Consider the following 26,538-nt stretch of genomic DNA (forward strand, 5'->3'; position numbering starts at 1 on the left):
GTATTTCAGGCACCTCGTGTGTCGTTTTAGGCACTTTATGTGTCGATATCGATCAGTCATTGTGTACTGTTTTAGGCACAATGTGCCGTACTGGTGTGTTTGGGTTGGATTCCGTATATCCGTCAAAGTCCGGGTTTGTTAATAGGGGTAAATAAGTGAAAAGATAAATCGATGAATTTGATTGATTGAACTATTGGAATGAAATGAGAAATTGAATTGAGAATTGAAATTGAGATATGAGATTGAAAACATGAACCAAAAGGTTCATGAAATGAGTGAAGTTCAAATGGATGATGATTGATGTTAGAATGAATTAAAATGGTATATTGTTAAGAAGTAAAGTGTGAATACAAGTGCATTGTGAATATATTGAAAGAATTTATACAGTAAGCAAATGAAAAGAATTGAGCAAATATGTTGTTGTGTTTGTTATATGGCTTGTATAGAATTTTTATGGTAAGTAAATGAAACTTATCTATAAAATAAATAAATGAATGGTTATATTTATCATTGTGATTTTAAGTTTAATTGTTATATTATCAAGTGTTCGGATTATAGAAATACCACTGAGTATACCATACTCAGACGGTTTGTTTCATGCTTGCAGTTTAGTAAAGATAGAACGTTGAATCAAGATCCCATCCGATCCCGAATTCATTAAGGTAAAGTGTGTTAATTATTAGTAATGGCATGTACCTAGGATGTCTTATGTGTATGTCATTTTGAAATTGTAAATGTAAGGATGAAATAAATAAATTTAGATTTGGCTATGGTATAAAATAGGATTTGACTAATTTGGTATGAATTTGAATTTTTGTGAGACAATGTCAGATTGATTTTGGAATTCCTTATTCTGAATTGGGAAAATCATTAAAAATTGTATAAAAATAATTACAGGCTATAATTTATATGCTTAGAATCTTTAATGAGTCTATTTTCAAGAGAAATAAACGGGAACATCATCCAAGTCCTGTGCTATGAGATAATTAAATTTTAGTAAAGAAAGGTCGAAACTGTCAAACAGCAGATCAGGGGTAACTTTGAGGAATAAACTGTACTAATAGGCTAAACAAAAAATTCTGAAAATTTTATGGTAGAAAGGTATATGAGTCTAGTTTTAAGAAAAATTAACGGAACTTAATTTGGAGTTTCGTAGCTCTAGATATAAATATTTTAGTGACTGTTACTCAAGAAGACAGTTTTGACATGAACATAAGAAAGTAAATGAAATTGTGTGTAATTATTCTGTAAACTCCGTTAATGCTCCATAACTCTCTTCCGGGACAGTTTGGGGTTAGGGAGTGTTACATTGTTTAACTAATTAAACTATGATTTACTTAATATAATTAACCTATTAATCCAACATTGTGGACTTTCCATGTCTTCCACTATCACATAATTAGAAATAGTTTATTTACTATTTTGAAACTTTGACTAATTGCAATTTAAGTCCTCAATTTTTTGGTCAATTAAAAACCTATAGCAACTAGAATTTTATAATTTAGTCCTTGTATCCTAATTAAGTAATTAATTGACAAAATTAATGGACCAAACATTAATATTATTTTATACCAACTCTGTAAATATTTATATTTAATATTCACAAACTTAGTTTATGAAAATGGGGTTCTAAAACCGCCTTTTCCAATACCACTAAAAATCTAGTTGTTACATGCATTGTGTAATTTGAATTTTTTTATAGTTTTGTTTTGTTTATAACCTTTTACCTAAAAGTTAAAATTTTTTTATCAAAATAGACAAAAAATAAAAACGCTTAAAAATCCAATATAATAAATTACATTTTTCAAGACAGACTCTTGATGTCACATAGAAATGAAAAACTATAAAATAATATCACAATGTGTAAAGATTGGGAGTTAATTTTTTTAAAACCAAGACTAAAATGATATTATGTATAAATGTTGAGGTTAAAGTTGCTATTATGTCAATTTTAAAAGTTGACAAAATATTTTATGTTAACCATTTAATGGTCGATGACTTAAAAAATAAATATTTTATAATTTTTCATAATTAAGTTAAAATAACTAATTTATTCATGGGAATTGCCATAAGTGCGCAAACGGAAAAAAGAAAAAGAAAAAAAAAACAATACGAGCAGAAATTTCCAGATCAAGACTGGCCTATTGTCCAACTTGCAAGATATGCAACTAACTTTATTAGAGATTAAAAGCAAGGAATGTCAATGGGGAATCAATCTTAGCGTTGACATTTATGGATAAACAATCATATTCATGCATTGATAACGATGAAATGACTCTAAGCACTTAACCAAGCTGCTTCAGTTTTATTCTTTTTTTATCTTTAATGCCTTGTGCAGGTTCTTAAAGGCCAAAATTCCCATCTGTGTTTGGCAATTCTTCAGTGGTTTCAAGATCGGATGAACTCTATAATCACTCATTTTTTATTGGTTTATATTCCGTCGTCCACTTGAGCTTTCCTGATCATTAGACTTTGAAGTCAACTGTGAGCGTCTTTCTGAGCAAGTTTGAAATACCTCGTTATTTGCATGTCAAATATGAATATATATTCGATACATGTATTTCCTTACTCATATAGCCTTTTTCAAATCCTATAAAAGGGTGTTTGTTAGCCAATTCTCTTCAATGTGAATCAGGCGCCAAACCAATCAGCAAGGTCCTTGAATCTTACAAGGCATTGGTTCCTCACTCTCCCTCAAGGGCTTCCTGCAATGCCTCCGAATACTGCCCTGGCAATGCTGGAAATCTTTGGGGAGAGTGAAAAAAAACTTGCCTTGCTAAAAAGATAGCTTTGTGCCTATGCATTTTCAATGGGAACTCATTTCCCACTCTCCCTCAAGGGCTTCCGTATTTGCTTACCTTTTTTTTAAGGGCTTTAAAATGAATCCCTTGGGGAGAGAGTGGACAATGCTCACTGTTTTTTGTTCAATTGGTATCAACATTAGACTGAAAAAGGATATGAATTAAAGTACATTTAAGTGTATTTTATCTAATCAAGCTCTAAGTTTTTAGGTTTTTCATGGAAGAAAACAATATGGAAGAGCATGTTTTTTATTTGCCTTTGCTTTCACTTTTTCAGGGTAAGCTCAAACATTTCTTACAGGTTATGATGCAAGGCAATGCATGACAGTCTCTGGGTATAAGAGCTTCTTGATTGAAGAAAATGGTAGCAGAGAAAGGACAAAAGAGCAACAAACGTATTGCATGTGAGGAATGACCCACAAATTCAGAGACAGGCTTTCAAACATTAATGTTGAAATTTTGAACCGTTTTCGAGTATGTTTTTGCTGTACGTTTCTGTCTTTAACCTTAATTGGATAAAGTGGAAGGGGTGGGAAGACATTAACACACATATATGAATTGTTTCAAATCAGTTGTCCCATCCTCACCAGTTAAACATAAATTACAAAGGATAAGAGGGAATCTGTCTTCATTTGTGTCAGCCAATGTGGGGGACATGATCGTTTCTTTATGGACATTGGCATTAGTTCTTTGTTGTGTTTGGATTCACAAATAAAAATTGGGTTCCCTTAGCTAACCCTCTCACCAGTCTCTAAAACCCAGCTGCAGGTCTTTGATTTCAAAGCATAAAATGTTTATAAAGCAATTGTAATATCAAAGAGCTACTAATAAAAAAGTAGCAATTAGAAAAGGATATATTTGTTGACTTAAATCTCCATAGAAATGATTTTATTGAACAAAGATAACTTAATTAAACCTACATGTACAAATGTTCATCAATCTTCTACAAACTTCAAGCTTTTTAATATATAATATAAAATTCTTCATAGCTATCTCCTCCACTAAGGAAGCTCTTGATTCTTCTCCACAACTCTAACCCCGTTTGCAGATCTAAGCACATTGGCCTGATTACATTGAACAAAACCATAAATAAACACAACCCAAAGTGTAAAAATAAAATAAAATTGATATTGCAGACATCCGTATGTATTCTTCAAATTTTTTTAAGTATACCTGAGTTTCTGTGATTTCAACTGCAAAACCATCAACAATGACCAAAGATAAGGTCTTCTTATAAGTACCAGCTTGAAGGGTACTTGCCAAAAGCTCGTCGTGCTTCTTACTCAGATACAAATCAAGCTCATACGCCCCTTTTTTAGTTCTATTAAACAACAATAAGAAAACATAAACATGGAGAAAGAAACTTGCAGATAGATAATTAAAATATGAAGCAGTAATGATATAATGAAACTCACTGATCAGCTCGAAGACGCTGGTATTCAGGATCATAGTTCATGAAAACAAAGTATAGCTCAGTTCTTGTGCTCCCCATTGCCACTATTTTTTTTTCCAGGTTTGGGTTGGTCAGTTTTTACATTTTCCAAGCTCTTTATGTTAGGTATTTATACATGAACAGTGACATATAGACCCACCTTTCAAACACACACATACATAACATATATTCAACCACAAATTCAATCTTTTCAAAGATTAATTAAATAAAAAAAAAACAACTACTATATAATAAATTTCCAGCTAGCATTTAACCAAATAATCACAAGGAACCCTAATTCTGAAATATGAACTATAATATGTAGTAGAGTTTAATAATGTGGAGATTAATTAATGTGAAGTGTGAACATATTCATTGACCTGAGCAGATATTAACAGTCCTTGCAACATTTCTATAAGTAATTATTATATTATGATACCTTAACGTTCATACCGACAAATAGAAACATCTAATCTAGCCAACTTAAATTTTAGCTTAGTTTCTAATCTATCTGGTAAGCTCGATGAAAGTCAAACTTAAATACGCATTTTCACACAACCGAAAATGTAGTTATGTACTTAATAAAATATATGTTACAATGTTGACATTGTTTGTTAATTGAAGATACAATTTTATACTATAAAATACGACAAACATAAATAATATTGTATATATAGATTTTATAAGCGAAATTTTTAAAAGAATGGCATGTAATCTTCATTACCAATATTTATAAAAACAAATACGACTTTTATAAAGAACACTGTCATGGTAATTAAATTAAAGCAATGGCTATTGGAAGGATTATAAAATTGATCTTTTAACGTGTAATTAACCAAAACAATATAGTAATTAAAAAGAGAACAAATAAATACAGTATCGATTGGATATACTTTGAACATTTTAGCAAGTCCAATGGTAGAACATGCCGTTACTACGTGAAATTCACTCATGGCTCTGGCTCATTCATGGGAGTGTGTAACATACAATATTTAAATTGGTAATCATTGATGAGATCACTAATTTTTTTTAATTCAGTTGGTTTGATCGATTTAATTGTTAGACCAACAATAGTTAAAAATTTATGAAATTTTTTTATTAAATCAATTCAACTTATTCAACTATTGATTTTTGTCTTAATTTCTAATTTTTATTGATTTCAAATAATCTTTTATTCAATAGGTTCAATCCTGTTATTTGAACTAATATACCAATCGATTTTTTATCCAATCTATTCCTATTTCAATAACACCGGTCACATTATTAAAACTGGACAAAATCCAAGTTCAAAAATAAAAAAGGATCCAATTACCAAATTTTCGTACCAAAATAAACTTAATTACGAAGTGAGGGTCCAAAAAATATATTATCCCTAATAATATTAGACTATTAAGTAAAAATAAAGGCAACAAAAATATCTTGTCTGACAGTAAACTAGTGGATGCGTGCGTACCTCCTCCAAGTCGGCAAAAACCCCGTGCACGTGAGAACATTATGTACGTGGTAGGAAAGAAGGGTGAACAGCAGTGACAGTAATATGGATGTGGGTCCCACAAATTCTTATCCACGTGTCAGTTCATCAGAGGATGATGGGAAGAGGAAGAGGGGACTGATTCTTTTTCTGAGGCTCCCTATGATATTGTTAAGAGACATGGTAGACGTGTGAGAACTTAATTGGCAGCTACGGGTTTGGTTTTTAACTTTCAGACAGACAGCTGTCAGTCACGTGCTCCTCCAATCTTATGTCACCCGCAAACTCTACGCAAAACCCACACGTGGGGAACCTTTTTTAACTTTGTTTGACCGTACAGATTCCGATTCTTCCAATACAAATGTTAGACAATGGCCAATAGGCGAAATCCGCATTTCTCTTTCATCATTGAATTATAGATGCAATGAACTAATAAATTTTTATTGTGTGATATTATCTTATCAAAATGGTTGAATTTAACAGTGATATAGTAAAATATTTATCATCTCAACTATAATTTAAATTCAAATTACGTTAGTTATGTTATTATTCTAGCTTATTCTGTTATTACATTTTATTAAAAAGAAATATTAAATTTAATCATTTAAAAATAATTGATTATATTAACCATCAAAAGTTATCTAATGCGATAGAAAGAACTTCGGGCCAATATCGAAACCAACCTTTGTTGTCTTTTTAACACAAACAAACAACTTATCTCATAGGACATCACTAAGATTCATCAAGATTTGCCCGATTGCAGGCCTGTCCTCCGGCAACATATTCGTACAAGACAAAGCAATGTCAACACCATCAAAGCTTGCTTCCGATCTATTCCTCGGGCATCAAATTCAAAAAAATAATTTTACTTTGTCTTATCATTACCTTGGCGGCACGTATAAGCATTAAATGACCTGGCTTACTCACTCCCGTTAGTACTTCGAGTACAACAAGCCCAAAATTGAATATGTCAAATTTTTGGCTCACATGATCTTGATGATCAGAACCTTCCGTGCAATGATCGGTCAGCTGGAGGAAGCCGTAATCTGATAACCGAGCCGTGAAGTCGGTGTTTACGATAGTGTTGGAGGATTTTATGTTTCCACGAACGTTCATTCTCATGTTGTTTTGATCATTCGGAGAGAGCTGTGCATGGATGAAATCGATTGCTCGTGCAATGCAAATAATTTTTCGCAGACGTTGGTTCCAATTTAAGGCAGTTTGGCCACGCCTCCCACCTTGCTTAGTCAAAAGAAATATTGTATGAATATTCTTAAAAACTTAATCTTTGGTCAAATTTTGTTACTAGCCTTTGTATTTTGGAAAAGTTATAGATTTAATCCTTATATTTTAATTTGGTTATTTTTAGTCTATATACTTTTTAAATTTTAAAATTTCAATCATCACCAAATGATAATTATTAAATTTATTCAATGTGATGTGACAAGCATATTACCATATGTGTCACCTTGTTATTCTAATATATTACTCATTAAAAATTTAACCAATGGATTAACAACTGTTATTTTATGTCAAAATTTAAATTTCAAAATTGAAAAGTATAAAAACTTAAAATGATTCAATTAGATAATATGAATTAAATCTACAACTATACACATGTTACAGACTAATAATTAAATTTAATCAAATAAATTTAGTTGTTAATGTTATAAAGATTAAAATTAATCAAATTAAAATACAGAAACTAAATCCACAACTTTCGAAAAGTAAAATTTTTCGTAGGGTAATAGCCAATCTCTCGACTCTCCTGCCGAACTCACGCTCCATCATTCTGACATTCTGAAACCTTTTTAGAGCGCAAACTCTACCATCTGATAACACCAATTTTTCTGTCAACCCCATGTTGTTGTTGTTGTTTCCCATCATCAGACCGACGGGCATCCTTAAAATTTCCTTTAAAGACAGTGTTGGCCCGTGGCACTGATTTGGACAAGGACCTCTTACTCGGCGGTCATCGTTTAGTGATGAACCTTGGCCTGTTTTGTTCACCATCTCCTTTAAAATCTCTTTTCGGTTATGCGAAAGACCTTGCGAGTATTCTTTGTGTGGCGCAAGATGAACAATACGTGACTGCAATAAGGCTGAGTTGATGGCAATCGTACATTTTCTTCAATTCAAAGGAAAAGCGAGGCAACTCACTAGGCTAATCAGTGATTATGCAAATAATTATACACTTTCAATACATCAAATATAAAATTTTAATAAAATTATCCAAAAGGAAAAATAAAATGTGGTTTCTTCCGGGATTTGTGGGTCTGATTTGGCGTGTTTTCTTGAGATTCATATTATTCTAGGAAAGAATCCATGGAAATTCTCGTTGATTCTGATTTATTGGGTATTTGACTTAACGCATACTTAGAAAATAAATCTTATATTGTCGTATTCAAATGATATTATAATTGCTATTACTTAAATTCTTATAGGAAAGGAGCAATATTGTCTAAAATACCTTAAGATATTCAACTTGATAACCCCAATTACTTCTTATAAAGACTTGGTTTTTTTTGGATTGGAAAAAGAAACAGTCTTCCTATCTTTGAGTAAAAGTACCAGCACCGAGCCGGGCGGTGTGTGGAATACTAGCAATCCCACGGGTTCCTCTGCACTCACCGACGCCATATGATCCGCAGCCATGTTATCCAGACGTGGTGTATGCTGCACTCTCACTTCCTATTGGCTCTCAATTGTAATAAGCTTATCCTTAAAGGTATCGGTGCCTCTTCTTCTCTATCCACCGCCATGTCCCCAACGTTCCCTCCCTAAGCCACTCTCTCTTGCCGCCTGACTTTGCATGATTTTAATTCAGATTTTTTGAAGTATATTAATTAATTCCATTTGAGCAAAAATATGAAAAACTTGTAGAGACTTAAAACAACAACATAAATATGTTGAAGTAAATGAAACATGTGTTACTAACCAAAAACAACCACTAAACTTCCAAACAAAACTATGAGTTCTAGAAATGAAAATAAATATAAGACAATAAAGGTGCAAAACGAACAGTTAACTTTTCACTACTGCTGATTAAACTCTAAATAATGAAAACTATTACACCCTAAATTTGTTAGCCCAAGTTTGATCTTTCTGGCAAGAAAATATTATTTTTCGTAAAATAAACACATTTTAAATTTATTTTTTAACAATTCAACTTCCTTTTAAATATTTATAATTATTTTTTCTAATAATATTTAAATTTATGTTTTAGCAAGTCTGCTATATATCTTACTTTTTTTCTGACCAATATTTAAAGCTTTGTGCATTGAGTTCCTTATAAGGCGACCGGAGGAAGACGGGGCTTGATATTTGATAAAGACCAATAAATGGGAGTAGTTCAAATGAATCTTATAATCATTCATCTCCTACATATTATTAACCATGTTAGAATTAAGTGACCCAAATTCTTATTTAAATAAAATACGATAGAAAATAAAATAAAAGTAAAATCCATATTGAACTAGACTTCTTTTATTTTATTTTAGAATAAGGTTTTAAACCTTATTAAACTCCATCTATTTTATATTGATTAGGATAAGGTGTTTCAATCCTACTAGAATATGGCTTTGCAAGCCTATAAATAGACATAGTCTATTCCTCTTGTATTTGAGTAAAATTTTTCGACATAGTGAATTTTCTTCTCCTCCGCCTGTGGTTTTTTTCCGAAAGGGTTTCCACGTAAAATTTATGTGTTCTTTATTTTATTTATTTTATTCTATTTTTTTCACAAATTGGTATCGAGCTTCCGGGTTATTCATCTCGATCACGGTAATGGCGTCTTTGAAGTATGAAATTCATTGTTGGATCGCAACACCGATTTGCGTTGTGGCAAATTAAGATGCAAGCGTTCTTGCAGATGGATCTAGAAGATGCCCCGCTAGGATAGATAAGATGCCTTCGACATTAACAGATGAAGAGAAGAAGCGTAAGGATCAAAAGGCATTAACACAATTACATCGCATTTGTCCAACGAAATTTTGCAGGATGTGATGAAAGAGAAAACCGCCATTGCATTATGGAAGAGGCTAGAACAAATATGTATGTCGAAAACTCTAACAAGCAAGTTGCATATGAAGCGGCGTCTTTATGCTCATCGTTTGGAGGAAGGTGCGTCAGTACACGAACACTTAACGGTGTTTAAAGAAATTCTCTCAAACTTGGAGGCCATGGAGGTTCAAGATGATAAGGAATATCTAGGGTTGATTCTACTTTGTTCGTTGCCCCGTCTTATTCAACCTTTAGAGACACGATTTTATATAGCCATGAGTCTCTCACAGTTGATGAGGTTTATGATTCTTTAACCTCGTATGATAAGATGAAGCATCTTGTGGTTAAACCCAACTCTCGTGGAGAGGGTCTCATTGTTCGTGGGAGACAAGACCGAATGTTGATGATGATCGTGGTAGAACACGAGAACGGAATCCTCGTGGTAAATCTAAGGGTAGATCGAAATCTTCAAACAGAGGTAAAACTTGCAACTTCGCAAGAAGAAAGGGCACATTAAATCTGAAAGTGCTATAAGCTACAAAATAAGATTAAAAGGAGGTGCGAATCAAAAGGAAAACAACGAAAATTCGGTGAAGGCGATGTTGTAGAAGACTACAGCGATGGTGAACTTCTAGTTGCTTCATCAATGATTCTAAAGTAAGCGAGTGGATACTTGATTCAGTGCAACTTCCACATGAGTCCCAATCGGGATTGGTTTACAACTTATGAAACAAGATGTCTGAAGGTGTTGTTTTGATGGGAAATAATGCTTCATGTAAAATCGCGGTGTTGGAACAATTAAAGTTAAGATGTTTGATGGAGTTGTCGAACACTTAGTGACGTGTGGCATGTTCCGAATTGAAAAGAAATTTAATTTCGTTGAGTACTCTTGATTCAAAAGTGCAGATACACAATTGAAAGTGGGGTTTTAAAGATTTCAAAGGGTCCCTTGTTGTGATGAAAGGGCAAAGAAAGATTGCCAAGTTATATGTTTCTGAGGTTCTCATCATATCTTGGTGATGCAATTGTCGCTTCCTCTTCCTTGTCGGATGATGATATTACTAAACTTTGGCATATGCGCCTAGGGCATATGAGTGAGAATGGCATGGCGAAATTAAGCAAAGAGGACTTCTTAATGGGCAAGGAATTTGCAAACCGAATTTCTGTGAGCACTGTGTTTTGGGAAGCAAAGAGAGTTCGATTCACTAGAGGAATCCATAACACGAAGGAAACGTTGGAGTATATCCATTCGATCTGTGGGGCCGTCCGAGTGCCTTGAGAGGTGGAGCTAATTATATGCTAACCTTTATTGATGATTTTTCCGAAAAGTTTGGGCGTTCTTCCCAAGCGAAAAGCGATGTGTTTTCCACATTTAAGTCTTGGAAAATTATGATTGAAAACAGACGGAAAAGCAGATAAAATACCTCCGCATGCACAATGGCTTAGAGTTCATTCGATGAGTTTAATAGATTGTGCAAGTCGAAGGATCATGAGACACTTGACGATTCGTCATACTCCACAAACAAAAGCGGCGTTGCGAGCGAATGAACGAACGATCATGGAGAAGGTTCGATGTATGTTGTCAAATGCCAACTTACAAGTCATTTTGGGCGAAGCGACCTCTCTTGCATGTTTTTGATCAACCGATCTCCATCCGTTGCCATTGAGAAAAGACTCCACAAGAGGTATGGTGCGGTAATCCCGCTAATTATTCTAATTTAAAGATTTTTGGGTGTCCTGCATATGCTCATGTTGATAATGGAAAATTGGAACCGAGATCCATTAAATGCGTTTTCTTGGTTATAAAGTGGTGTAAAAGGCTATAAGTTATGGTGTCTGAAAATAGAAAAGTTGTGATTAGCAGAGATGTTGTTTTGATGAAACGCTATGCTACCTAACTTATCTCTTAAAGACTCTTCCAATAAAGAAAACCAAAAGCGGTGGAGCATCGATTAATACGAATCAACTCCTCAAGCCAAGTACAAAATTGAGAATAGAGTTGCTTCTTCACCGCAATACTCTATCGCCAAAAACAGGACAAGAAGAGAAATTAAACCTCCAAAGAAGTATGCCGAGGTTGATCTAGTTGCTTATGCTTTAAATGTGGCTGAAGATATAGATGCGAATCAAGAGCCATTTAATTATTCGAGGCGATTAGCTGTGAAGACTCGAAAAGTGGATGTTTGCTATGCAAGAGGAGATGGAATCACTCCACAAAAGCAGAACATGGGATCTTGTAAAACTTCCTAAAGGTAAAAAGGTTGTTCGTTGTAAATGGGTGTTTAAAAGAAAGAAGGGACTCAGGAGTTGAAGAACCGGATATAAAGCAAGGCTTGTTGCAAAGGGTTACTGATCAAATTCCGAGTGGACTTCACAGATGTGTTCTCTCCGGTTGTTAAGCATAGTTCGATTCGAGCTTTGCTTGGTATTGTGGCCATGCATGATTTGGAGCTTGAGCGGTTAGATGTAAAAGCGCATTTTGCATGGAGAACTTGAGGAAGATATTTACATGCAACAACCGAGGGTTTTATAGTCTCGAAAAAAGAGGACTATGTTTGCTTCTTTGAAAAAGTCCCTTTACGGTTTGAAACAGATCACCAAGACAAGTGGTACAAGAGGTTTGATTCCTTTATGACTTCTCATGATTTCAAAAGAAGTAGTTTTGACAGTTGTGTCTACTTTAAGAAAAACAGTGATGGTTCTTTGTGTATCTACTTCTTTATGTTGATGACATGTTGATAGCAACAAAAGATAAAAGAGAGATAAGAAAGGTTAAAGCCCAACTAAGTGAAGAATTTGAGATGAAAGATTTAGGACCAACAAAGAAGATACTTGGTATGGAGATTCTCGAGATAGAAAAGCAAGTAAATTGTACCTAAGTCAAAAGGGTACATTGAGAAAGTTCTTTTGAGTTCAATATGCAGAGTGCTAAGCCTGTTAGTACTCCTTTAGCGACCCATTTCGGACTTTCATCGCCTTATCTCCTCAATCGATAATGAGATTGAGTACATGTCACATGTTCCATACTCTAGTGCGAGAGGATCTCTCATGTATGCTATGGTTTGTTCACGTCCGATTTATCATATGCGATCGGTCAGCTTAGCGAGATACATGGCGAATCTGGTAAAGAACACGGAAAGCGATTCGATGGATTTTAAGATACTTACGAGGCACTACTAATGTTTGCTTACAGTTTGGAAGAACTAAAGATGGAGTTATAGGGTATGTTGATGCTGATTTTCTTGGAGACCTTGATAGAAGAAGATCTCTCACGAGTTACGTCTTTACAATCGGAGGTTGTGCAATTAGTTGGAAAGCCACTTTGCAAACTACGATCGCTTTGTCTACCACTCAAGTTGAGTACATGGCGATTCTTGAGGCTTGTAAAGAAGCTATTTGGTTGAAGGGACTATTTAGTGAACTCAATGAAGACCTTCAAATCAAGACGAGATTTTGTGATGATCAGTGCCATCTTTCTTACAAAAGATCAAATGTTTCATGAGAGAACAAAACACATTGATATTCGGTATCATTTTGTTCGTGATATTATTGCTCGTGGTGATATTGTTGTGAGCAAAATTAGCACTCATGAAAATCCTGCAGATATGATGACTAAGTCACTTCCTATAACCAAGTTTGAGCATTGCTTAGACTTGGTTGGTGTTCATTGTTGAAGTTAAACCCTTAAGGGGTTTTTAGAAGAGGTGAAGAACTTGTTTATTGAAAGTTCGCGATGAAGAACTTGTTCATTGAGAATTTGTGTCAAGGTGGAGATTGTTAGAATTAAGTGACCCAAATTCTTATTTAAATAAAATACGATGGAAAATAAAATAAAAGTAAAATCCATATAGAACTAGACTTCTTTTATTTTATTTTAGAATAAGGTTTTAAACCTTATTAAACTCCATCTATTTTATATTGATTAGGATAAGGTGTTTCAATCCTACTAGAATATGGCTTTGCAAGCCTATAAATAGACATAGTCTATTCCTCTTGTATTTGAGTAAAAATTTTTCGACATAGTGAATTTTCTTCTCCTCTGCCCGTGGTTTTTTTCCCGAAAGGGTTTCCACGTAAAATTTATGTGTTCTTTATTTTTATTTATTTTATTCTATTTTTTTTTTCACAAACCAAATTTATTTCCATCATACAACTCAAAATTTCGTTTATTCTTCAATAATTTTTTGATAAATTTTAAATCCATTCAATTTGTATGTAAAAAAAATATTAAAGAAAAAGTGAAAGCCACTCAATGCGATAAATGGGACTAAACTCGTTCTTGGGTCAAGTTGATTCAGATTTGAGTTGGGTCGATGTAAAATTTTAAATTAAGTTTTAGGTTTAAGTTTGACCCGACTTAAAAAAATAGGTATAAAATTTTATTCAAGCCAACTCAATCGTAATAAATTTTTAGATGATTTATTTATATAAAATTTTTTTAAAATATAATACATTAAATACACTAAAAATATTAAAATAAATATTTACTAACAAATTAAAAATAAAAAAATAGACATGTGATTTAGGTCAGGTCGAGCTCATGCCAAAAGAATTTTTCCTAAGACTCAGCCTGTTTAAAAAATAAGTTTTATATTTTATCTATTTTTTTTTTTTAATTTTTATTTTTATTTAAATCTTTTTATTTCTCAAGCAAATTTTCAAATTTGAAAGTAAATGGAAGCATGTATTAGGTACGGACAGCTTGGATAAGCCCAAGTTACCCATGTGTGATATCTCTCGCTATAATAAATTCCCAACTAAATTAGTCAGATCTCATATAACAAAATGGAAAATGAAAAGTCAAGAAAGTTTTTTTTTAGTGAAAGGAAAATTGGATATTCAAATGCAAACGGATTGTCATATGGAATTAAATTTAACCATTATTTGTATTTTTGTATTTATGCATTTTGTCACATTGTAATATATTAATAATTAGTATTATTTGGCTTCTGAATTATGCTTCCAATTCTCAACACACAGGTGCCAATGTGCCATATTCCCTTCAAAAACCAAAATACGTTGAAAGAAAAGCTTGTTTTTGGTCTTTTTTTTCTCCAAAATAAGGCCTGTAACCAGCACAGCTCCTTGCCCTGTCAAAACCACCAGTACCTACTGCCCCCAACCCGACTCCATAACTCAATCCTTTATATAAATAATCCCCCGTTTCTTTTTCTTTAATCAAATCCCTCCACTTTTTTTTTTTTTTTAAATCTTCATAAGAAAAAAATGACTCCATTTACTGTTATGTTAATGGTTCTTTTCCTTGTGTTCACCTTGTCTCAGGCCCGCTTTTTGACAGTTGAACCGGAGTTACGCCGGTCCGTTCGCCAGGTCCAGGCGAGATGGGCCGAGTTTCCCGGTGGCAGTGCCGAGTCAAAGGAGCCTGTACATTTCATGAAGACTCATCACCGCGTCCACGTACATTATCTTGGGGACGATCAGCACCACCATCACCATCACCATCACGGCCACCACGGAGGGGAAGACAAAAGAGGCAAAGAAGCAAGCTTGTTAGCTACATTTGAGGATATTAACACGTGATTAATCATGCCCATTCTTGAAATCTATGTTCTTTTTCTGGATTTTATGGCCATTAGGTGGTAGGGGTATTTTCTGTATTTTTCTTTTATGTATGGTATTTTGCTCTCTCTCTCTTTTTTTTTTTCTTTTAATATTTTCTCATGTCCATTTTAGATCCTCCCCTCCAAACATCCAATAATAATTAATACTTGAATTTATAGCATTTTAAAGGACTCTACAATACTTAATTGATAATTATTATTTAAATTTTTTTATCATTTTACATTAAAATTTTCTATTTTCTTTCTCAAGCCATTTGCTTCTTTCTCTCTTTTTCTTTTTCTTTTGCCCTGGTGTCAATTTTTGAGCTATTTAGTGTCCACCTTTATCTCCCTCTTACCAGCTGATTTTATCTTTATTCTTCTCATTTATTTCACGTGTTTTTTCTCATTTCATTTTGTATATCTATTTTATGAATATCTTTGATTTCTTCATAAGTTGTGATGGACATATGACGATATCTATTGTCGCTGAAACTCTACCGACCATTCTCTTAAAAAGTGGGTGGTTCCTCGTCAACTTTTTAATATATTTTTATTTTGAGAATATTTCAAAATAACAAATGATTTCACTTGATTTGTATCCGTGTTTTTTTAAGTTTATATGTTTTTTTTTGTTTATTTTCCATTGTTTAATAAATTTCACTTTTAAAAGTTTTTATCTACTTTTATAGCATTTTTTTAGTATTACTTTCGTAAGTGATTTTAAGAATGACTTTGTTATAGAACCAATTCTAAATGTGTCATAATATTTTATTGATGCTTAGGCTGGGACTTTTGTTGTGTTGATGAAATTGTCCTTCAATGTTATAACAGGTGTTTTTTTTTCCCGAATTGTATGATCCCATTCATACAATTGGATTTGAGAGTTCACTTTTGTCATTACGTGCTTTTGTTTGTATTCAAGCTGGAAAAGCTTCATTGCATTTGACGATCTAATAACAATGATTTCAGATGAAGAGTATATTTAAGTTGCATAACAATAGCATTGCAATTTAAGGTTGCCTATATGCATTTGTGCCTGAGTGAAGTGTCTTATTTCTACTTCTATTTTGTGATGTGTTGAATCTGTTCTGGTTGTTTAGAACTCTTCTTCTGATTTTTTCAGTAGTCATTAATGTTCTACTAACTAGAGCTGGTAAACAAAAAGAAATCCCATTCTAGATTTCTATGTTTTGCCTTTGAATGTTGTGCCTTTTATGTAACAGCCTAATTTTCAGTGGCATCGAGAATAGAGATTTGAGATCACCAAATCTGACCGGTGAGTTAAAAATTTAATAAATTAATACCTATGAGTCAAATGCGAATATAAAAGCATTCTTGAATTAGTGAATTTGGTGATTTAAAAGAATTAATTAGGTAAATTGGGTCGAGAGTGAGGTATCGGGACCTCGACTTCATAAATCGAGTCATAAATATTTTTAGAAATATTTATGGAGTGTTGGTGAGGTAGTATTAAAATTTAGTCAGAAAATTTTGACGTTTGGGTGGTTAATTAAATAAAAAGGACTAAATTGAAAAGGGTGTAAAAGTTGCTAAAAGGATTAAATAGCTCAATTGTCAAATGAGGAAGGACCTAAAGTGCAAATAATCCTAAAGGAGATATTTTTGGCGGCAGTAGCTGAGAAAAATCAGGAAATGGATGAAACAAGGGAAAAATTGGAAAATTGCCAAAATTGGCTAAATAAAAATGGGACTAAATTGGAATATCTAAAATTCTCTTCATTTCTCTTCATATTCATCAGCTGAAAAATAGACATGGAGGAGGGTTCAAGCTGGTTTTCATACTCTAGCTTCATGTAAGTTTAATTATTGCTTTCTCCTTGAAATTTTTATGTTTTTGTGACTTTTACAACTAGGTCCACTTGTTGAATTCATTAGTTTTTGATTCTATGAAAGAAATTGAAAGTTGCTATGAATATGTGCTGGAAGTGTGTGATTATTTGGCATGGAATTAGAGCTTTAAATTATTTATATGCTGATTTTATTGAAAGAATTGAATAGAAAGTGAATGTTTGGGACCTAATTGTAAAAGAGTTTGAAGTTAGAGTTCCATATGGAAATTCTGAATTTCAATAGTTATGAAATAACTTATAATGTCTATAAAAAGTATTAATTGAGAAAATTATTTTAATTGAGGGGTTAATTGAGCAAGGACTGAATTGTATGAATTGTGAAATTTGGGACAAAATGGAAATCAACATTTTGCACTAAAACTGTTTTAGACAGCAGCAGTAGTCTAAATTTGAAAAATCACCAAAAATTATATAAATCGAATTAGAGGATGAATAAAATATGAAATTAAAGCTTATTGAGTCTAGTTTCTTATAAAAGAAAGTATGTAAGCAATGGAATTGTAAATCATGAGATACAATAACTTTTGTGAGACAAGGTCAGAATGATTTCGAGTTCCCCTGTTCTGACTTTGGAAAATCATCAAAAATTAGATAAAAATAATTAGGGGCTTAAATTTATATGTTTAAAATCCTGAATGAGTCTATTTACAATAGAAATAAACAAGGACATCATTCGAATCCTGTACAAGAAGATAATTAATTTTTAGTGAAGAAGGGTCGGAACTGTCAGACAGCAGAACAGAGGAGACTTTAATGAATAAACTGTATTAATTGGCCAAACCAAAAATTATGAAATTTTTATGGTAAGAAGTTATATGAGTATAGGTTCAGGGAAAATTAGCGGATCTTAATTTGGAGTTCTGTAGCTCAAGATAAAAATAATTTAGTGACTATGAAACAGATGGACAGCTTGAATATTCACATAAGTAGATAGTGAAAATTATGGATAATGTTACCTACAAGTGTGTTGTTTATACTAAGGATGTGGAATGGAGAGGAGGAGGAGGAAAAATATGTATGAATATTCAGCTAGCATAGCTAATTTGTATGTTTTAGGCTCAAGGACTAAATTGAATAAAAGTAAAACTTTATGGGTAATTTTGTAAAAATGTCGAAAATGACTAAATTGAAGGGAATGAATTGTTTTATTATCTAAATTAATAAATTGAATGAAATTATCAATTTAAGATTGGGTGAAATGTGGGAATATGGTAAATTACCAATATGCCCCTAAATCTTGGTATATCTGCAATTTAGTCAGGTAGGTTCGTATATCCTGCATGAGCATGTAAATATAAAAATTTAAGTATTGTATCGTATTTTATATGATATTTTGAATTGAATATATGAAAAGAATGTTACATGAAACATGAAAATGAATACTAAATAATATAAATTAATTGAAATTATTCTGAAAATCTCGGTAATGCCTCGTATCCTATCCCGGTCTCAGGTACAGGTATGGGGTATTACATTTTACATAGTTTGAAAAGTTAATATCCTCCTAAACGTCCATTTGGTTGATTGGATTTTGTATAAATTTTACTCTGTATTTATGCTTATAATAAAAGTTTTCAGTTAGATTTTATTACATAAATGGGTTTTTGCAAATGAATAAATAATTATTTAGAGTATGCTTACCAAGTACTGTTACAATCGATCCCTCCTTTCTTGCAGCTGGAGGAATTCCGTAAAAAAAAAATAGTCGAGAAAGCCAAGGAGGCAGCATCTACCTCCCAAACGAATGTTTCTGATGTTAGCTTAAATGAAAAACAACAATTAGAAATAACAATTTCTGGAAGTGTACTGCTTGTAATAACAATTTATAAACATTTTTTGAAGTGTACTTTTTGATATCTTGTAATAATAATCTACCTTCTTTGGGCAAGTTATACTGCTTGTAATAACAATTTCCTTACTAACACAAATAAACATTTTTTGAAGTGTACTTTTTGACGTCTTAGAAATATGCCATTATAAGTATCCATGGTTATATTTAACTCATCTGATGCAATTTGACATTCCATAATATATGTAATTTATTACTAGTCTATGTTGTTCTATCCATAAGACCCATGATATAATGGATGAGTATATTTGTATCCTTAGATCTGTGTTTTGTGTTTACCATCTTGTCTTTTGGTGTGCATGAGCTGGATCTAGGCTTTGTTGGATAAAAGAGGCATGGATAAGGAGACTCTTGAGCATTTTAGTGATAATGCACTTTTTGTAGTTCAAGGCTAATGTCATGTTGGTTTCTTAAGATAAGCTAATACTAATGGTTGGTCAAATAAGTCGAAGAAGCTGTTGAAATGAAAACATTGTTGTATGTTTTGAAGCTCTTAATATGTTCACATAGATAATTTGATGTAGAAAACTATAATTTAAAATAGCTTTTATGAAATATTTTTAGGAAATCTGCCAAACAGAAAATATTTTACACAGATTCATCTAAATACCAAAAAATTAAATCATTTCCAGAAATGTAAATTATTTTCTAGAAAATATTTTCCGGAAAATATTTTATTAGCAAACAAACGGAGCCTTAGTCAAATTTCATTTTTTCTCGACATAATGGGTAAATCAACCCCAAAATATTAGTTAATTTAGAACAAATTACTTCCTATATATCAAATCAAAAAGTAAATTAATTTATTCTATTAAGAACTTGATTCATTCATCTTGTTAAAATTTAATATATATATATATATATATGCGTTAGAACAAGGTACATGTGACACATTGCATGTAATTTTTCGATTATTCTTTTAATCACGTCAATTTTAATAATAAAAATAAATAAAAATTTCTAATAATATACCCATTTTTTAAATAGATGAGACGAAATCCAATCTCTAACTCTTAACTTAAAAATTTTTGATTATACACTAAAATTAATCTAAAATCAACATTCAATTTCATTTCATTTTGATTTTGATTTTTAAAACAAAAATATTACGAATTATCTTTAATATTCAATTCAATACGACATTATTTTCTGTCAAAAATCAATCTCAGCTAAACCATTATCATTTGAAAATGTTTAATTTCACCATTGAATTTTTCCAATAGAATCTCACTTCCTTAAATAGTGGGATGATTTATGTATTATTCTCCATTACATAATTTCTAAATGTTAAAAGAATAATAAAATTTAACATTCTCTTCCGATAATATGCTTCAACATGATTGCATGCATTTGCTTGGTGGGCAAGCACTTTGATTCTCATCAACAATAAACAACGAAGCAGAAGCAAAGAAACCTGTAAAATGGATATTGCCATCAAGGAACTCATTCTTTGACTGATTCTTCATTTATACCCATTTTCATGTTTGCCTAAACATTCCAATACTTAAAAAGAATTGTATTCAACAAATCTCGAACGTATTGAATAAGTTGATAGAATTTCTTTACGAAATGAAGTTGGCCGATATGAGAAAGTAGATTCAAAGGGTGATGTAACATAATGCAAGAGGAATCTCACTTTTCTCTATGCCTATATATTAATGGTTGCATTTACAGCTAGAACTTTTGTTGTGTTGATAAACTTGTAATTCACTGTTATAACAGTTGTTTTTTTCTCAAATAGTATGATTCTATTCATAAAATAAATTAATGAATTTCCTTTAATATATATATATATATATATATGAATTAAAACTAAATTTAATTAGCACTATAAATAGTAGCATCTAAAAATAAAAACAAATAATTAAACATTTGGTATACAAATTTAACATTTTGTTTTTCCTAATTTGATATTTTGTTAAATGCAGTACCTTAAATTGACAAAGCATAATACAAATTACCGTAATATATGATTAACACGTGATAAATGTACATATTATAATTTCAGACAAAAGAAAATACGTAAAATTCAGTATTTTTAAATTGTTAATTAATTTTAATTTAATATTAATTTATTCTAATCTTTTCCAAAAATTCTTTAGAAAAGTTACCAAAAAGACAAACCTTTCTCTACCCAAAGCTTCCATCCTCTTGGGTTTTCTTAAGTATCCAAGAAAAAATCTCAATATTTTGGAAAGGAAATTGTGTCTTATCTGGAGTGGATCTAATTATCTTTATTTTGTTATATGTTTCCAATCCATACCCATTTTATAATTTTTGGTTAATAAAAGAAAATTCATGAGATGAAGCTTTGGATTAAAAATTTCAATGAGAAAAATGAGAAGAGGATTAAATTAAAACAAATCTTGTATTTTCATTGAAATTTTTAAACCAAAGTTTCTTTACATGAAAAATAATACAATTTAATATATTGAGATAACTTGCGCCATAACTTATCAAATTAAGGGATCAAATTCAAATACAGAAAAATTATATACCAAATTAAAAAAATTGGCAAAGTTATATATAAATATTATATTAAACAATCGAAATCACGATTTGACTTTTGAACTCTACCCTTTTTAAAAAATTTGGTACTTTTACTTTTTTATTTATTTTGATAATTGAACAATCATTTTCATTCCATTTTACTCAAAATACCAAAAAATACGACAAAAAAATTTAAATACTGGATCATTGAAAAAAAAGAAAAGATTTTGGTGAATCTTTTTTCAGAATAATTGGAAATGAAGGCCGTGGCAAGTGCATCACCTTATCCGGTCAAAACTACCAGCCCCGAGCCCGACTCCCGAACCCGGTCCTTTATATAAATAATCCCTCCATTTCGTTTTTAATCAAATACCTCCACTTTTTATCTATTTAAAAGAAAAAAACACACCATCACTGTTTCTTTTTTAAATATATTTCATAAGAAAAGAAAAATGGCTCCATTTACTGTTTTGTTAATGGTTGTTTTCTTTGTGTTCACCTTGTCTCACGCCCCTTTTTTGATAGTTGAACCGGAACTTGGCTCCACCGCCCAAGATACTGTCTCGAATTTACCCGATTCCGACCCGAGAACCACAACAATCACCATCCTTCTCTCTGGAGATAGACCCGGGTCCGAACCCGCCGCCAAATTAGTTGATTTCAAGCCCGGTGGTGTCCCGGAAACCGACTCCGACGTAGTCTCCGTTCCTTGGGAGAGTACCAGTTTTCGTCCCGTTAACCGGTACTTCTCACGGTACCACCACAGGTTCCGGCCTTTGAACTCACGGTTCCACAAGAAGCGCTATATTTCATACGGCGATGATATGATACTGTCCGACGAGAGAACACGTTTTGAACCGGAGTTACGCCGCTCCGTTCGCCAGGTCCAGCCGAGTTGGTCCGAGTTTCCCGGTGGCGTTGCCGAGTCCAAGGTGCCAGTAGATTTCATGAAGACTCATCACCACGTCCACGTACATTATCTTGGTGACGATCAGCATCAGCATCAGCACCACCACCACCACTATCACCATCAACACCGCCGCCACCATCACCACCGCCGCCATAACGGAGAGGACAAAAGTGGTAAAGTAGAAGAGCACGTGGGTGGCTCCTTGAAGAGATTAACCAAATTTTTTATCCATTTTTGAGGATAATTAACACGTGATTAAATATTAATCATGCCTATGCATATAATATAAGCTTTTTAGGGTATTTTGCTGTACTTTATTGTCGCATATGTTTGGGAAAAGAACTACTTTTATATAAAAATTAAAGAATAATAGAGGCTTAAAATTCAGAAATATTGTTGTTTAAGGGGTTGAAAACGCAGTAGAAAACTATATTTATATATGGATGAATCCTTAGAAATGGTTGGCGCATGAACCACTCTGTTGTGGGCTGCTGAGTTGAGCACATGGCGATGGGCTTACCTCGATTGCAGCTCCACTTACATCGGAGCACTTCCACGGAGGAGATCTCGGTCCGGTCATGCCGTGGAGGTTAATCTTCGAAAGACAGATGTTGGTGAAAGGGGCGTTTTTCAGGCCTTGTATTGAACCAGCTTTCTGTACTTTAACACCCCAAATGTTCTTCAACGTAACGCCCTTTACATATGGGAGAGCGTTCGGATTGAACCGGTTATCGGGGTGATCGCCGGTGTCGCCTGCGATTTTGATACCGGTTCTTACGTTCTCCATGAACACTTGAGATACTGTGATGTTCTTTATGAACCCTCCCCTGCCAATGTTGGTCTTGATGTTAACACCGATGCCGGAGTTGTAAATAACTATGTTCTCGGCCAAGACGTGCTCCACTCCACCAGAGGTTTCGCTACCCACTGCGATACCGGCAAATGGGGATGACCCTGTTACTCGTCGGATGGTGATGTGAGAGCTGGGACGTCCGTAACCAATCCCGTATTCGTCCCATCCACTTTTTACGGCAACAAGATCATCTCCAGTTGAAATGAACGAGTCTTCTATGCAAACATTGGAGCTTGAATCTGTGCAAATCATGATAGCAAACAAAGTTAATGATTGAAAGATTTCAAGAAGTTACGGTACCTAGATTTCAATAAAGTTTCGAACCCGAAACTGAACTGAGGAAGAACCTATCCCTATTGTTTCAGTTTTTCCTCTAGGTGTTTGAATGTTGCACAATGGCATGAACTTGAACATAAACAAGCCTGCTCTAGTGCTTGCTTGTGAGTAAAAATGAAACCCTAAGCAAGATGAATGCAACGAGTAAAATTGCTTTCGGTTCTTACCTGGATCGATCCCATCGGTGTTCGGGGAGTCGGTCGGAGCCAGGATGGTAACATATCGAATAACAACATTGCTGGAAAAAAACCACTCCACAAGTTATGGTTCTAAACTTGAAATTCTTACAAGGGATTAAAACACAACAGCTAACAAAGTTGCAACAATCTGAATGTTCCATATTATCGCATTACCTGCAATAAACAGGGTGAATGTTCCAAAAAGGTGAATTTTTAAAAATCACATTGGAAATAATAATGCCTCTGGAATTCATAAATTCAACAAGATTTGGTCTTGTAAACTGGAGATTTCCTTGTCTCCACATGTTCCACCAGATACCCCCTTGACCATCAATTGTGCCATTCTCACCTGTTGAAGAAGATCCATGACAAATAAATCATGTTGTTTTATCAGATCATTAAAGTGATTCGAGACGATTAATCGTATAATGCTTCAGGCTATCAGAGCGATTATTCGCAGACGTACCGCTGATCACCACATCTCGTAATCCATCTCCATGAATGAAGCTCATGTATCTTCCTCCAGGGCGTTCCCTTCCCCTTCCATAAGATGGTAAAGGAGCAACCAATGGCCATTTCCATGTGTCCTAACGTAAGAACCATAAGATCCCAACAAAATCATATGTCGCTACTGGATTTCAACTTAGCTTAAGATTATCACAACAGTAAAAATACTATGAAAGTTTTATACTAAAAGTTAAATTACATTTTGTTTTATCTACTCAAAAATTAAATAAATTTATTTTTGTATATTAGATTAAAATGCATACTGATCTTTTATTAAAAACTCATGAAATACAAATGTTGTACTTATTCTATCAGTTCTGTCAAATTTTAATAGTAGAAATGAATAAAATTTTAATTTACTCTTTAAACTAACCTATAGATACTACTTTACTCATTTTAAAATAACAAGAATAAAATGTAATTAAACTTTGATACTTTACCTCATCACAACATAATAACAACATGAACATCCATGAATTACCTACGTCCCCGATGCTCGTATACTAAACATTTTCAAATACCGATATAAAGATACGATCTTTCAAGAAGAGAAACATATGAACATCGTCCACTTTAATTAAGAATCTTTTTTAACACTGTAACAAGAGTGACAGCATTATATTGATCTAGATAGAGCACTAAGTTGGACAGCAACCACAACAATGGTTGCCAGCTATCTATCCGTCTGGTCTCAGTGGCATGCACATGCCACCGTACTACGGAGACCCACAATGTTTATTTCTCATTAATTAATTATTATCTGTCTTCTTTAAAATGCATGGACCCCCATGGTTCAAACAGAGAAATCTTTACCCCGGAATTTCAACACCACCACCCTGGCTGAGCCAATACAACATGTCTCATTAAAATTTACATATCTACAACATTCTTATTATAATATATTCAAACTCATATCATCCTATACTAACAATAATACATATATCAATTGAATTAAACTTCCATCAACAATTTTAATTATCTTTTTACAAGATTATGATGTCTTACTTCTATCCTATTTAGTATTGGATATTGAATGTTTTCTCCTTATACAGAATATTTTAGGCAATGTGACATTTATCTAACCTGTGATTGATTCTTTTTAATATGTAAGTAATATTTTAGGCAATGTAAAATTTTAAAATAAGTCCCAAAACCTAAAATATGAAAAAAAATTAAAAGGGTAAAACAACAGTTAATCTCAAAATATGGTAATTTTTTCAACTTAATCCTCGTCCACCTTATTTTTAGAAGTTGACAAATTTTTCGATTTTCATTTGTGTGATTAAATTGAAGTAATGATTTGGCATAACCTTAGGTTGGTGTTATTACATGAATTAAAATTAAAAAAATTTGACCAAGCTTTAAAAAGTTGCTAAGCTCGTAGCCTAAAACTTGCATTATCCAAAAACAAATAGCAGAATGGAATTATTATAAACCAATGATAAAACTTCAACCAAACAGTACAGAATTCACCCATAATTCTAACTTCAAATTGCAGAGTTTTCAGCAACAAATACAGCAAAATTAAGCAATATTAGCGAAGAAATGGAAAAAGATATTGAGATAGTACCTGAGTGGCTTTGATGACGGCGCCTCTAGCCAAATAAAGAGTCATATGACTAGTAAGATTAAAGCTCTCCGTTAAGTACACCCCAGGAGGCACATAAAGCAAGGTCCCACCTCTCCTTCTCAGATGTTGAATCCGGTATATAGCTTCCCGGAAAGCCTTTGTATTGAGTGTCTTTCCGTCACCGACGCCGCCGAAATCCGTTATCGATACCTTATCTTTCCGGTACCTCATCGGAACTATCCCCGAGCACGTTATCAAGTACCCAAATGAAATGTGGAACCAAAAGGTGAAGCAACAAAGCAAAACCGAAACCAACGGTTGAATTCGAAACATTGTTTTTAGAAAAAAAAATTGGGGGAAGTATTGATGTGGAGAGTGACAATGAGAAAAGGAACAAAATGAATGAACGGGGGAGGATCTGCAGAGTGAAACAAGGAGAAAGATACAATGGGTTTTGATTATTTTAGTTGGTGAAGAACAGGGAAAATGAAGAACAAAGAATTAAAGTACTATTATTTAAAGATTAAAAAAGGGAATGTGAGATTGAGAAGGAAATAAAAAAGAAGAAGCTGAAAGTGGAGTAAGAGGAATGTATGGTTTTTTGTAATTAACAAAATAATGGGGGTACCCGATGCACGGTTCTAATATAAAATGGAATTTATAACAAATAAAAAATTATATAAAATTAAATAAAATCTTAGTT

At 32.9% G+C, this 26,538-nt stretch overlaps 3 protein-coding genes and 1 long non-coding RNA gene across 4 annotated transcripts; 2 read left to right on the forward strand and 2 right to left on the reverse strand.

Moving 5' to 3' along the window:
• Positions 1 to 2,575: 2,575 nt before the first annotated feature.
• On the forward strand, positions 2,576 to 3,651 carry LOC128284235 (uncharacterized). Its single transcript, XR_008274613.1, has 2 exons — positions 2,576 to 2,655; positions 3,079 to 3,651. It is a non-coding gene; the product is annotated as an uncharacterized LOC128284235 (long non-coding RNA).
• A 7-nt stretch (positions 3,652 to 3,658) lies between these two features.
• On the reverse strand, positions 3,659 to 4,411 carry LOC108488522 (subtilisin-like protease SBT2.5). Its single transcript, XM_017792804.2, has 3 exons — positions 4,217 to 4,411; positions 3,975 to 4,122; positions 3,659 to 3,865 (listed from the first exon to the last, which is right to left on the reverse strand). Exons 1-3 carry the CDS (start codon positions 4,291 to 4,293, stop codon positions 3,803 to 3,805), a joined length of 288 nt encoding a protein of 95 aa, XP_017648293.1. The 5' UTR covers positions 4,294 to 4,411; the 3' UTR covers positions 3,659 to 3,802.
• Positions 4,412 to 21,849: 17,438 nt separating this feature from the next.
• LOC108483579 (transcription factor ABORTED MICROSPORES-like) lies at positions 21,850 to 22,781 on the forward strand. Its single transcript, XM_017787051.2, has one exon. It carries the CDS (start codon positions 21,933 to 21,935, stop codon positions 22,626 to 22,628), a length of 696 nt encoding a protein of 231 aa, XP_017642540.1. The 5' UTR covers positions 21,850 to 21,932; the 3' UTR covers positions 22,629 to 22,781.
• LOC108483578 (probable polygalacturonase) lies at positions 22,720 to 26,477 on the reverse strand. Its single transcript, XM_017787050.2, has 5 exons — positions 25,836 to 26,477; positions 24,225 to 24,345; positions 23,933 to 24,107; positions 23,747 to 23,817; positions 22,720 to 23,482 (listed from the first exon to the last, which is right to left on the reverse strand). Exons 1-5 carry the CDS (start codon positions 26,166 to 26,168, stop codon positions 22,842 to 22,844), a joined length of 1,341 nt encoding a protein of 446 aa, XP_017642539.1. The 5' UTR covers positions 26,169 to 26,477; the 3' UTR covers positions 22,720 to 22,841.
• Between the last annotated feature and the right edge of the window lie 61 nt (positions 26,478 to 26,538).

The sequence above is a fragment of the Gossypium arboreum genome, chromosome 11, assembly GCF_025698485.1.
Source record: "Gossypium arboreum isolate Shixiya-1 chromosome 11, ASM2569848v2, whole genome shotgun sequence".
NCBI lineage: Eukaryota > Viridiplantae > Streptophyta > Magnoliopsida > Malvales > Malvaceae > Gossypium > Gossypium arboreum.

What these genes read in the sequence shown, in the direction of transcription:
- LOC108488522 (XM_017792804.2), bottom strand. Translation starts at nt 4,293, where the DNA reads ATGGGGAGCACAAGAACTGAGCTATACTTTGTTTTCATGAACTATGAT. An exon ending in CAGCGTCTTCGAGCTGATCA is followed by an intron (nt 4,123 to 4,216) that starts GTGAGTTTCATT and finishes GTTGTTTAATAG; the next exon opens with AACTAAAAAAGGGGCGTATG. An exon ending in TTGAAATCACAGAAACTCAG is followed by an intron (nt 3,866 to 3,974) that starts GTATACTTAAAA and finishes CAATGTAATCAG; the next exon opens with GCCAATGTGCTTAGATCTGC.
- LOC108483579 (XM_017787051.2), top strand. Translation starts at nt 21,933, where the DNA reads ATGGCTCCATTTACTGTTTTGTTAATGGTTGTTTTCTTTGTGTTCACC.
- LOC108483578 (XM_017787050.2), bottom strand. Translation starts at nt 26,168, where the DNA reads ATGTTTCGAATTCAACCGTTGGTTTCGGTTTTGCTTTGTTGCTTCACC. An exon ending in ACGAGATGTGGTGATCAGCG is followed by an intron (nt 24,108 to 24,224) that starts GTACGTCTGCGA and finishes CTTCTTCAACAG; the next exon opens with GTGAGAATGGCACAATTGAT. An exon ending in ATTCACCCTGTTTATTGCAG is followed by an intron (nt 23,818 to 23,932) that starts GTAATGCGATAA and finishes GTTTTTTTCCAG; the next exon opens with CAATGTTGTTATTCGATATG.